Source organism: Colobus angolensis, unplaced genomic scaffold, assembly GCF_000951035.1.
Source record: "Colobus angolensis palliatus isolate OR3802 unplaced genomic scaffold, Cang.pa_1.0 Scaffold302, whole genome shotgun sequence".
In the NCBI taxonomy this organism is placed as follows: Eukaryota; Metazoa; Chordata; class Mammalia; order Primates; family Cercopithecidae; genus Colobus; species Colobus angolensis.
In genome coordinates, this window is record NW_012116289.1 from 3,190,653 (window position 1) to 3,204,695 (window position 14,043).

At 38.4% G+C, this 14,043-nt stretch overlaps 1 protein-coding gene across 2 annotated transcripts in view; it reads right to left on the reverse strand.

The window, feature by feature from the left end:
* The window catches only part of ANLN (anillin, actin binding protein), a 70,000-nt gene that overhangs the window by 42,572 nt on the left and 13,385 nt on the right, over positions 1–14,043 (reverse strand). The window contains exons 4-9 of one of the 2 annotated variants that reach the window (XM_011950161.1): positions 11,327–11,712; positions 9,945–10,170; positions 7,188–7,378; positions 6,726–6,833; positions 1,742–1,868; positions 451–561 (exon numbers count right to left, since the gene is read on the reverse strand). In XM_011950161.1, the coding sequence (XP_011805551.1) occupies positions 451–561; positions 1,742–1,868; positions 6,726–6,833; positions 7,188–7,378; positions 9,945–10,170; positions 11,327–11,712 (1,149 nt within the window). The remainder of the gene's footprint in view (positions 1–450; positions 562–1,741; positions 1,869–6,725; positions 6,834–7,187; positions 7,379–9,944; positions 10,171–11,326; positions 11,713–14,043) is intronic. The other variant, XM_011950162.1, reaches the window with a different exon arrangement.

The window sequence follows — 14,043 nt, forward strand, 5'->3', positions numbered from 1 at the left end:
TAGTATCTGAAGGAGAGGAGGCAGTCTTGGGGACTGAGTCCCCAACCTGTGGAATCTGACACTACCTCCATGTAGCTAGTGTCAGAATTGAGTTGAATTGAACTGGTCACAAAAGTCTTCTGTGTTGATGATTGTTGTGGTGGTGTGAAAACAGAGGAAAACACGGTCCCAGAGAGTTTTTCCCTGAAACACCCCTCTACCGGTACAGACTGTGGGAGTGCAGCACCTTTCCTATCTCTGTGAAAGTCAGTGAGGGTCTTAACCACACTTTCACAGATGCCTGTGAGCTAGCAGTAACTGTTAACAGTACCACATCTTGGTAGAAGCTACAGTATATTCTGATTTAATTAAAAAAACAGAGACACTCTCAATTTGAATATGTGCTTCTATCAATATATTATTTCCTATAGTATGTGCAAAGTTAAGAATAAATAAAAAATAAAAACCAACCAATTTTCTGCTCAACCTTTGGGTCTGATGTTACTTTTAAGGATTTGTCCTCTTCTAAAAACAATGTTATTTTCAAAGGGCTAGATTTCGTCATTTTGCATTCAGTGAAACCTAAAAATGTTTAAGAAAGACCATATTAATATATATATAAGAACCTATAATTTTCTAGTTAAGGAATCTTGTGTGTCTTTTTTTCTGATTATAAAACTATGCATTTGTTTTAAAATATTCAAACCCAGAAATGTATAGAAACACCCTTCCCTGAACACCTGTCCTCTCTTAACCCATTTATGCCGGAGGTTGCAAATTGTTTTTGTGAAAAATCAGACCTCGGTGACAACCTTGAGCAGTAGGATATAAGTAACTCCCACAAGCTTAGCGTTCCAATAACAGAACACTAGGCATAAATGGGTTAACTTTTCCCCCATCAAGAGAGAAATGGGACAGCAATATTACCAGGTTATTGTTTGTTTTTCCAGTTTCCCCCCAGGTATGCATATTTCATTTTGTTTCGTTCTGTTATCATACCATACATACTACTCTGCAATTTGTTTTTTACTTTAAAAACAAAGTGTCAGTAAAATTACTCAAAAACTAGGAATAGAAGGAAGGTACACAACATAACAAAGGCCATATATGAAAAGCCCTCAGCTAACATTATACTCAACAGCGAAGGATTAAAAGCTTTTCCTCTAAGATGAGGAACAAGACAAAGATGCCTGTTTTAATGACTTCTATTCAACACAGCATTGAAAGTCCCAGCCAGAGCAATTATGCAAGAAAATAAAAGGCACCTGAATTAGAAAGGAAGAAGTAAAATTATCTCTATTCACAGATCACATGATCATATATGTTGAAAACCCTGGGCTGAGCGCAGTGGCTCACCCCTATAATCCCAGTACTTTGGGAGGCCGAGGCAAGCGGATCACGAGGTCAGGAGTTTCAGACCAGCCTGGCCGACATGGTGAAACCCCATCTGTACTAAAAATACAAAAATTAGCTAGGTGTGGTGGCGGGCACCTGTAATCCCAGCTACTTGGGAGGCTGAGGCAGGAGAATCGTTTGAACCCAGGAGGCGGGGTTTGCAGTGAGCTGAGATTGCACCATTGCACTCTAGTGTGGGTGACAGGGCAAGACTCCATCTCAAAGAAAAACAAAAAAAGAAAGAAAACCCTAAAGATTCCCCAAAAAACCGCTGAACAAATCTAGCAAAGTTACAGAATACAAAATCAACACACAAAAATCATTTGAGTTTCTACATACTAACCATGAACAATCTAGAAACACTGACCTATAGGTTCTGTACTGGAATTTTTGGCTGGTGTCTGGTTTTCTGTCACCTCTTCTGTTACTGGAAGTGACTGAGTTTTTGAAACACCTTGGTGTTTTTTGAGGGGAGTGCTCTGACAGTGAGTTTCCTGCAAAAAGCAAATGAGAAAGTAAATTTCATTTCTCAAAACTATAGATTTTATTTCTATGTTATTAAATGAAACAAGATTATTATTAAATATTATTCTGTATAAGTTTCCTTAGAACAAAAGAAACAGTGTGTGTGAATAGGCCCAGTCTTGTTTAGAACACAACAAGCCCTCAGTGCTAGTTCACATTCTTGGTAATTCTCAGTATGTAAAATCTCTTTTGGAGACGAGGTGGCAAGAAAGAACAAAAATTCACATCAGGGCTCAGTTTTAGATAAGCCAATAAAAGTGAAAGCCTCTCCATGAAGTCTGGGTATTTGGTAAAATAAAATAAAATAACAACAAAAAAACAAAGTGAAAGCCATACAAAGGGAAAAACACCCACCCCTATGTCACCCTTTATCTAAACCCACACCTATAACATCTGCGACAGCTCCTACACATCAGGATTCCATTTAACTATCAGTTACCCAGAGGGCAAGAGCAAGAGAAAACAAGGACAAAAACAGATCAGAAGGTAACGAAAGAAGAGAAGAAAACATTCCCTCATCTGAGTCTTTTTATTCATTAGCAAGGTTATTTAAGAGGAACATTCACTATTCTGTTTTGCGTATTTAAAGACTTTATATTGTTGTACAGATTATTTCATCAAAGAAATAAAAGACTGTATGAATAAAGTCATAGTAGAAATCACCAAATAAGAGTAAAGATAAAGGCAGCTAATACTTACACAGAGCTCAATACGTGCCAGCCACCTTTCTAAGCACCTTATATCTATTGCCTCACTTAATCTTCCCAATAACCCTCTACGTTAGGTACTAGTATCTCCATTTTACAGATGAGAGAGCTAAGACACAAAAAAGTTAAGTATCTTGCACACAGTTAGTGACTGGCAGAGCCAGTATGTAAACCCAGGTACTCTTGTTCCAGGTCTAGTTCTAGACTTTATTGTCTCTCAAGTTAGAAGCAGCTTTGGATGTGTAAAAGCAATGTAATTAGCGTGAAGATGAGTGGATTAAAAAAATACACAAAAATTTAAAAAAAAACACTGAAAGCATAGTAAATTATCAAATGGTTCCACTACAAAATGTATGGTCTCATATCTCAACTAAGTCTCAACACTACCCCCTATTCTTCCTATATCTGAGTCAGCTCTCTCTTCTTTCCTCCCCAGTATTTCCCTGTCACCTTCCCTTACCTAAGGATGAATGAAACAGGAGGTTTCAGCAGAAAGTCCATCAGTTTTTGCTCTCATAGCTCTGAGACTACCAGCACACCTACATGCTACTTTCCTTTCCTTTTCATCACACAGGAGATTGTCCTCATCAGTTCTGTTCCCTTCACTGTGCTGAGTTCATCCATTCTCACCTCATCCCATTAATTATCACCCCTTATCCCATCACACAAATTGACCTAGGTCTTAGAAAGAACAAAACACATACAAACCATACTTTCCTTCATCTCTTCTAGCCACTACCTCCTTTCTCCCCTCCATTAGGACCAAACTTCTAAGAAATGCCTGCACTCATTGGCCCTGCTCCTCATGCCCATTCCCTCCTCCACCCAGCACCACCTGCATGCCACCTTCACCTCTTCACTAACACTGCTCTTTGCCATGTTACAGCAAACTTCTTACTTCAAAACCTAGTGGATTTGGCTTAACCCACATTTGAAACATGACGATACCAACCACTCCTTCCTTCTCAAAAGTTTTCTTTCTTTCCTTGACTTTATTTCTCTTTTTTTTGAGACAGAGTCTCACACTATCGCCTGGGCTGGAGTGCAGTGGTGCAATCTCGGCTCCTTCAAACCTCCGTCTCCTGTGTTCAAGGGATTCTCTCGTCTCAGTCTCCTGAGTAGCTGGGATTATAGGCACCCGCCACCATGCCTGGCTAATTTTTTTTGTATTTTTAGTAGAGACAGGTTTTCACCATGTTGGCCGGGCTGGTCTCAAACTCCTGACTTCAAGTGATCCACCTGCCTCAGCCTCCCAAAGTGCTGGGATTACAGGCATGAGCCACGGCACCCAGCCCCTTGACTTTAAAAACACTGCCTTCAACTGCATTTTCCTCCTAGCTCTTATATGTGTAACTTTCTGGGAGAATTTCACAGGTTTATTGGGAATTATTTAGTACAAAATAGTTTAAGAACCCTGCTCTATACTTTCTAGAGACACAGGCGGAAAGCCATGAGAATATGATATGCTGGTAACCAGGTGAAGAAGGCGCTCCCAATAGAAGAGTGATCAACAACGTCAAATGCTACTAATCAACTGAAAATTGATTAGTAGGTGAAGATCACTGACAAATGTGATAAGGATACTGACTCTGTGGAAGGAGTGATGGCAAAGCTTAAGCAGAGAGTTCTAGAGAGAAGGAGGAAACCTGAAAGCAACAAGTAGGAATAACTTGTAGAAGAGTCTGCATGAAAAGGAGGCAAAGAAAAGGAGGGGAACAGGGTCACGAGAGTTGTTTTTGTTTTCAGATGGCAGATAATAGCTTGCTATATGCTGATGGGAAGGATCAGCAAGCATATTTATTCCTTCCTTCAAATACAAGTTTGTTGAGCCCCTACTCTGAGTCAAGCACTAAGAACACAGGTAGAGAAGACTCCCATAGGCAGTGGTGGAATGCAAACTTAAACATTCACGGGAAGATAAATATTCTAGTTGAGGTATACACAGGATGACGTGGGTAAAAAAAGTGGGACCCTTTGAGAAAAGGGCCAAGGAAGAATTCCCAGAGGGGATTAACATTTGACCTATTCTTAATGAAGTATGAGCTCACCAGGGAGATATTCCTGACAGATAACAGAAGTCAAAGGCAGAGAGATGTGAAAACATGGTCTATTTGGCCAGGCGCGATGGCTCATGCCTGTAATCCCAGCACTTTGGGAGGCTGAGGCGGGCGGATCATGAGGTCAGGAGATCGAGACCATCCTGGCTAACATGGTGAAACTCCATCTCTACTAAAAATACAAAAAATTAGCCGGGTGTGGTGGCAGGAGCCTGTAGTCCCAGCTACTTGGGAGGCTGAGGCAGGAGAATGGCGTGAACCTGGGAAGTGGAGCTTGCCGTGAGCCGAGATCACACCACTGCACACCAGCCTGGGCGACAGAGCGAGACTCCATCTCAAAAAAAAACAAAAAACAAAAAACAAGGGTATATTTGAGAAACTGCAAATAGCCTGCATGGCAGGACTGACACATACCTGTGGAGGAGCAGTGGGGAGGAGCCAGGCGAGGAATCATTCTACATGCCAAGCCAAGCAGTTTGTGAATTTTTCTGATGACGACTATGAGGAGCACTCCAAGATTTTAAGCAAGTGAATACATGAATATGCGACTTTTAAAAATATTTCTCTGCCGGGCGCAATGGCTCATGCCTGTAATCCCAGCACTTTGGAAGGCTGGGATGGGCGGATCACCTGAGGTTAGGAGTTCAAGACCAGCCTGACCAACATGGAGAAACTCCGTCTCTACTAAAAATACAAAATTAGCCAGCATGGTGGCACACACCTGTAATCCCAGCTACTCAGGAGGCTGAGGCAGAAGAATCACTTGAACCCAGGAGGCGGAGGTTGCGGTGGCCAAGATCACGCCCCTGTACTCCAGTCTGGGCAACAAGAGTGAAACTCCATTTCAAAAAAAAAAAAAAAAAAAAAAATATATATATATATATATATACACACACACACACACACACACACACATATTTCTCTGGCAGCAACTCGTAAGGCAGATTGGAGAGTAGTGAGACTAGAAGCAGGGTGTTCAGTACAAAGCTACGGCAGTAACTTTGGTAATAGCAGAGGAAAATATGGAAGATGAGGCAGGTTGGTGAGAGATTTAGAAAACTAATTGCTGCACGTGTGTGTTTATGCATATGTGTGCTGGGGCAAGAAGATGGGAAGACACAGTAAACAAGAGGAAGAATCCAAGGAAGAACTTCCAGATTGTTTTAGATGATGAGGTATAGAGTAAATCAACAAGAGAAGACAGAGACTACAAGGGGAAGATACTACAGCAAAGCATAGCAGGCTCTGCTAGCCAACCACACCTAGAGCTCAGGAGAGAGATCAGCACAATGGAGCTGAACATCATCAGCATTTCAGTGCTTATCGGAATCTAGGTATGTGGACAGGGAAGAGATATTCCAGAGCAACTGAGAAAAAAAAGTTGAGATCAGAAAGAACTCTGGGAAATGTGATTTGTTAAGCAAGTGAACTGATAAAGAAAAATCAATCAAGTAGATCTTTCTCAAAGAATACTGGTTAAATTTACTGTTGTTTTACTTTCTATTAGTCCCCACTGTAAATACAATTCTATTAGCTTAAAAACATATCCTAACACAGTACTTTGAAGACACGTAAATGAAACAGAACACAGCTTACGTTGTAGAGATTTTGTTGAAGGCTGTTTAACGAACTTTGACCAGAAGAAAGAGCAATCTGGGAGGTATGCAGTGACTGAAAGGATCCCAGATAGTCTAAAGACATGGTGTGTAGAGAAAAGTAAACAGTCATCAATGAGAAAAGTAGATTCTCAGAAATATTTCAGAACCAGCATCTAAGTGGAAAATTAAGTAGACTCTGAAATCAAATGAATGATGAAAATAATTTTCATAAAATTTGATTTTAAGGTCATCAATGAATATGGTGAAGAGTTCCACTGAAATGGAAAAATATCACAAGAAAAGCAGAGTTGCTATGCACATTTAAGGGATTTATAGGCGAAAAGTGACAGAGTTAATTGGAACAGAAAAGTGTGTAAAGAATTATTTGCCAATACAGAACTACAAATTAGATCCCAACACTATTTGGGGACCAAGTCTGCTTTTATATTTCTTGTTTACATTACCTGTTTGGTTTCCAGTTGTTTGCTTTTTGAGTTTCCGCCTTTTTCTGCACTCCATATATTGCCCTTGTCAAAACGGCCACGAAGACATGCTAGTTCTTTTTGACGTTCCTAAACCCATCAAAAGCTGTATTTTACACAAGAGCCAGTAGCATGTTTAACATCCAAACACTACTAAAATTTTCCTTGTTTTCAGTTTTAAACTGTTTAAAAGATTTAAACAGTTTGCAGTTTAAAAAGTTCACAATACACATGGAATTCACGACAATATTTCTAATTTGAAATGAGTGATACTGTCTACGGCCATACCACCCTGAATGTGCCCGCTCTTATCTGAAATTAGTGAAACAGAGAATCAAGATGCTACTTATCTCGGTCAAAAAGACTGGCATCAGAACTCATTTTGATTTCTAGGTTCTATGCAGAGATCATGTGATGAATAATGTTAAATACAGTACATCATACCTGCTTGAGCTGTTGTGCTAAATGGGTAGTAGATGAAGATGTGTCTTGCTTGAATAATCTTTCTTGGATGGCCTTTGTATTTGGAGTAATAATGGGGGTTCTATGCGGTACGCTACGAGCTGGACTTTCTTTGCCGTGTTCTTGACAACGCTCTCCAAAGCGTTCCAGGAAAGGCTTAATTCCTGCTCCTCCTACAGAAAACACACACATTTTTGGAGGCTATTCAAAATAAAAAATTATTATGATTTCTATGGAAAAAGTTCTAAACTACATTACAGCTTCGAACTGCTTTGATTCTATCAGGAATATTCATTCACAAAGTAAACTATAAAAATACTTCAAAATTTTAAAATGTTTACTTTACTATTCTATTTAAGTACATGCCCTAAAACCTACTCATAGAATTTAGTTATTTAAAAAATAATAATAATTTTAAAAAGGTAGAATGAGGAGAGAGCAGTAGGGCTTAGAAAACTCCCAAACTGAACAACCAGAATTTAAATAATTAGAAATTGACTGTATGTATATTAATAAATCTACCTTCATCACCAAGTGTGCTGGCCATGGTAACTTCCAACAACTTACATTTCTATAGTCAATTTATTTTATCTTGCTTTTAGGAAGCCTAACATGCAAATAAGGGAATTTTTCCTTTTTCTCCTTCAGAAGGAAAACTAGGGATTATTCATTTCATCAAAAGGACACCTTGATTTTATAGTATCTTAAAATAGTGTTCAGTTGGGCACAGTGGCTCACACCTGTAATTCTAGTACTCTGGGAGACCGAGGCAGGTGGATCTCTTGAGCTTAGGAATTCGAGACCAGCCCGAGCAACATGGAGGAACCCTCTCTCTATAAAAAATACAAAAATTAACCAGGTGTAGTGGCATGCCTGTAGTCCCAGCTACTTGGTGGGCTGAGGCAGGAGGATTGCTTGAATCTGGGAGGTTGAGGCTCCAGAGAGCTGAGACCATGCCACTCACTGCACTCCATCCTGGGTGACAAAGTGAGACCCTGTCTCAAAAACAAAAACAGCAAAACAAAACAAAACAAAAAACTCCACAGCACTCATTTGAAATAGTATGAAGTAAATTTAAAGTAGGGCAAATGGGACATATGTCAATCCCATCAAGAGGATTCTAAGGTTGTATTATATAAAAATAGGCTTATCTATATCAGAGATTAGCATATATTTTCCTGTAAAGGGCCAGGCACTAAATATTTTGAGCTTTGTGGGCCGTATGGCCTCTGTCACAACTATTCTGCTCTGCATTACAAAATGAAAGCAACCACAGACCATATGTAAGTAAATGGGTGTGGCTGTGCTCTAATAAAACTTTATTTGCAAAAACAAGCAAAGAGTAGAATTTGAGCCATGGCCATAATTTGAGGACTTCACCTGTCACTTATTACTACTTCAGGCCATATTCCAAACTAGAGTCCATTAAGAATGCAGTGAAGTATCTAAAATAAATATCTCTGAAACCCTGGAAATGTGATTCTGGGTATATCCAGTAGTCACGAACAATTAAAACAAATGTTTCTTATCTAAGCCTTGAGTCTTTAGAAAATTGGGACTAACTAGTCCTATTCCATCTGGGGATCTTGCTATTGTTTCCAATTCTCATTCTGGCTCAACTGGAAATTGCTGATTTTTACCTACCCCATAACCGTTTCCCCACTCTCATTTCTATTTACTGCCCCTTTATGATGAACTATTAATTTCTGCAGAGGTTGTATTTTCAGAAAGTTAAACCTTAGAATTAAAAGTCTTTCCAATGAAAATGAACATAGTTCAGAATAAACTCGATTACCATAGATTTTAGTCCTGTGTTTCTCAATTAACAGCATGTGGAAGTGTGCCAGAAGGTATAAATCACCACAAGATAAATATGGCATTTCCTGGAGTGTCAGTTAACTATGGTAAGAAATTTTGAAATTTTATATGTAAATGCTCACACACAATATACACACAGATAGATATAATTGGGGGGATGAAGAGAGGTTGATTAATGAGTACAAATATACAGTTTGGCAGAACAAAAAAGACCCAGTGTTTGATAGATCAGTAGGGTGACTATAGTTTACAATAATCTATTGTATACTTCAAAATAGCTACAAGAGAAGAATTCAAATGTTTCTAGCATAAAGACAAGTATTTAAGGTGATGGATATCCTCGTTACACTGATTTGATATTTATAAATTACATGAATATATTAAATTATCAAATGTACTTCCAAAATATATATATTATTTACCAATAAACAGCAATTTTTTCAAATATTTCTATCATTTATCAATTTAATAAATAAATAAAATTAGAGGTGGAGTCACTCATATGCACATTCACTTCTCTCTGCTATTAGAGGTGCCTTCATACTCAAGATTGAGAAGCACTGCTCTGCACACTTGGCTACAAGAATGTTTCTCCATTATGCCCCTAAAATGTGATTTCTCATTAAATATGCTTTGTCTGAACCAAAAAACATAGAAAAAAAAATCTAGCACGATCATCCTGGAAAAAGCATGTTTAAACTGTTAAAATGTAACATATTAAGTCCTTTGACCAGTAAATAGGCTAGTCTACATTAATAAATATTCATTGAATCAACTAAAGCTGAGGTCTTATTTGGAACATTCAGGAATTGGCACTGGCAAACCATTGCTGTACCATTCACAACTGGATATTTAAAATGTTGAGAATAGATATCCTGAATATAGTCAGCAATCATTTTAAATTTTTTATAAATACGTAACCTGGTGTTGTAGATTTGTCTTTAGATTGAGATTGCAGACAAATTTCTCTATTTAGTTCTCCTTTGGACGGAACTGTCTGGGATAAAGTTGACTTCACAATTGGTTTCGATACCCCCGTTTTCAGAGGACTAATCGGAGTTTTTGGAAGTAGTTCAGGATTTTGTCCCTCACAACTTTTAGCATCAGTGATTGATGTAGTAGATTTCACTGGAGAAGAAGTAGCTTTCTGAAATATGAAAACGCTTAGGGTAAACAACATTCACAATATCTAAAAGTCATCCTATAACAAAACAATTCAAGTCCTATTTACTTGATAGCCTTTATGTAAGATTTATGAAAATGAAATGATTTTGCTCTCTAATAGATCAAACAAATGTGAAAGATCGGGGAAAAATACCCAACTTAAAAAATGCTATTATTTAAATTATAATATGTGGGTTAGTCTGCATAATGTATTCATGGGTAATTAAGTATTAGCGGTACGATCACTTTTTAAAAAAAAGTTTTATTCATATTATTGCACTAGTACCTTTATCAAATTTTTAACTATATTAGACCAAATTACATTTTAATTAAGTAAATAAAAATTTAACAAAATAGTATCATGTACTTGATGGTTAATAAATTAAGTACTAATACATAGCCAGGTACTGTGCTAAGTGTTTTATGACTCTTATTAACCCTCCAAATAACTTTTTTTCCTATTTTACATACAGAAAAATAAAACCTTGCAATATTAAGCACCTTGTCCAAAGTCACACTTCTAATTATGTGGTAGAGCTAGGATTCAATGCAGGTCTAATTCTAAAGCCTAGCTCTGCACTAAAAGACAATGGTCAGAAACACAAAATTATTTTTCCTTTTCATTTAAGATTGTTTTTTGAAAACTGTTGAGGTAATACACGCACAAAGTAAAAGTTTCAAACATTTCAAAAGGATATACGGTGAAAGTATCATACTCTGTTTGGCATTTGCCTTCCCAGAGGCAACTATAGCTACTAATTTGTTATATATCTTTTCAGAAATATTTGATAAATTTATATAAATTTCTCATATATATTTAAAGCATTATAACAGAGGACTTAATTTTCAGTGCTCTCCTTAATGACTAAGAAGAGGCTCTATCATTCCATTATAGACTAGATTTGCATCAAATTAGTATAACTTCAGCTGTCAACTGCTAATTGATCTTGGGATAGGGCACCCAACTTAACGATTTTCACTTTCTAAGAAACTGCTATCTTACAAATACATATAAACTCACTATGCACCTATTATAAAACACATATCCAGCCATCCACCTGCACATACACACAGATGTATTATACCACTCATAACAAAAAAAGAAAAGGCTTCCAAAGACCAAAATGGTATCGACTTACCACAGAGCTGGAAATTGAGGCATTAACCAAAGATGTATCATCAGCACTTGAGGATGGGGCTTTATTCAAAGAGGCATCGCCATCCCTTTGGGAACAGCATGTAGTTTCCTGCTTAACACTGCTGCTATTGATCCTAGCAGATGCTCCACTTGCAGAGGAAAATTTGGATAAACAAGTGGTACCAGGCTGTTCTTGTACACTGTTTTGTTTTGCAAATGAGTGATTTACATCATCTTCCCAGGAGCAAATAGTTGCAGCAAGGTTGGCCAGACGGCCCCTTCTCCCAACTGGAGCTGCTGAGGCATTTGAAAGTGGTGGTTTGGGAGGGGAAGCAGCCTTTTCCTCTGATGGCATTGGTGAGAAGAGTGAGCTTTCAGGAATATCATCTGAAAATGTTTTCAGAAAAGAGTTAAAAACCATGTTTAAGAGTAATACGTATGTAAAAAACCAGGATCACTCTATGCAGAATTTTTAAATGAGATTAATAGGTTTAAGAACCAGTGAAAAGTTCTAGCATGCATGAAACTATCAAGTTATTTAAATTTGACAACATCTTTTTAAATCAAATGATATTAAATCCAAAATTTTAAAAAAAAACCTATTATACCTATTTTTTCCATTTTTCGATGGATCATGAATAAGATAGGCTATATTTTTAGAATGAATTCATGGTGTTATATATAACATTGCACAATTTAAAAGTATGTATCTCACAGAAACTTGTTTTAAAAATGGATTAGACCATTGCTGTACAACAGAATGTTTGTCCAATACAGTAACCATTAGCCACTTGTGAATAATGAGCACTTGAAATGTGGCTAGAGCAGCTGATAAACTACATTTCATTTCATTTTAATTAACTTAAACATCCACATATGGCTAGTGTCTCCTGTACTGGGTAGCACAGGGTTAGATCAAATCAAAAACAACCAAATGTTTTCCTGGACAGTTACTTCATTTGGAGAGAAATCCCAAATAGTGATATTTAACTGACGAAGAATCTAGGCCTTCCCTAGGGCATGTATATAGGGAATCCAAGGTTCACAGCACTTCCTACTCCACAAATTCAATCAAGGAAAGAGGAATTCCTCCTGTCCAAAGCTTCTACTGCTGAATTTTCAGTTCTGCCCCTCCAAAACCTTCTCAGGGACCTTGCTCGAAATAAGCCCCTTCCTTCTCTACAAACTCTTCTCTGCACATAAACACAGTAATGAGTTGTTTAACAATGGGGATACATTCTGAGAAATGCATCATGAGGTGATTTTGTTATGTGCACATCACAGAAAGCACTTCCACAAAAATGGTGTCGTCTACTATATAGTTAGGATATGTGGTAAAACCTATTGCTCCTAGGCTAAAAACCTGTACAGCATGTTACTCTACTGAATACTGCAGGCAACTGTAACACAATGGTAAGCAAACATCTAAATATAGAAAAAGCACATTAAAAGTACATTATAATCTTATGAGACTACCATTGTATATGCAGTCCACCACTGACCAAAACATCAATATGTGGTATATGACCATACAGTAGCCCAACCCTTATCTTTAGTTTCACTTTCCCAGTTTCCTTACCAGCAGTCCACTGTTGTCTAAAAATATTTAATGGAAAATTCCAGAAATAAACAATTCATAAGTTTTAAACTGCACACTGTTCTGAGTAGCATATCCACACTGTAGAAGCCACCCGCCCCATAATCACTTTGTAGCCGTCTTGGTTATCAGATCGACTACTGGAGTATGCAGTGCTTGTGTTCAAGTAGCCTTTATCTGCTCTAATGATGTCCCCAAAGCACAAGAGCAGTAGCAGTGATGCTGACAATTCGGATACGCCTAAGAGAAGCCATAAAGTGCTTTCTTGAAGTCAAAAGGTGACAGTTCTCGACTTAATAAGGAAAGAAAATATGCTGAGGTTGCTAAGATCTACGGTAAAAATGAATCTTCTATCCATGAAATTGTGAGGACGATAAAAGAAATTCATGGAGTTTTGCTGTCGTACCTCAAACTACGAAAGTTATGGCCACAGTGTGTGTAAGTGCTTAGTTAAGATGGAAAAGGCATTACATTTCCAGGTGGAAGATGCACAGAAAGATGGTGTGAATGATGGCAATCGGGTTCCATACTGTCTGAGGTTTCAGACATCCACTGGTGGTCGTGGAACATATACCCAGCAGATAAGCGGGGACACTACTGGATTCTCAAGTTTCTCTTACCTTAGAAATAAACATACCGGCAAGGCGCGAAGGGCCCAAGCCTGTAATCCCAGCACTTTGGGAGGCCGAGGCAGGCAGATCATTTGAGGCCAGGAGTTCGAGACCAGCCTAATTGACATGGTGAAACCCCGTCTCTACTAAAACACAAAATTAGCCACATGCGGGGACAGGTGTCTGTAATCTCAGCTATTCGGGAGGCTGAGGCAGGGGAATCGCTTGAACCCAGGAGGTGGAGGTTGCAATGAGCCAAGATTGTGCCACTACACTCCAGCCTCGGTGACAGAGCAAGACTCCCTCTCATAAACAAACAAACATACATCCTGGCAAGGAGTGGCGGGCTCACACCTGTAATCCCACCACTTTGGGAGGCCAAGGAGGGTGGAGTGCTTGAACTCAGGACTTCGAGACCAGCCTTAGCAATATGGCAAAATCCCGTCTCTACAAAAAATGCAAAACTTATCTGGGCTTGGTGTTGCGCCTTTAGTCCCAGCTACTTGGGAC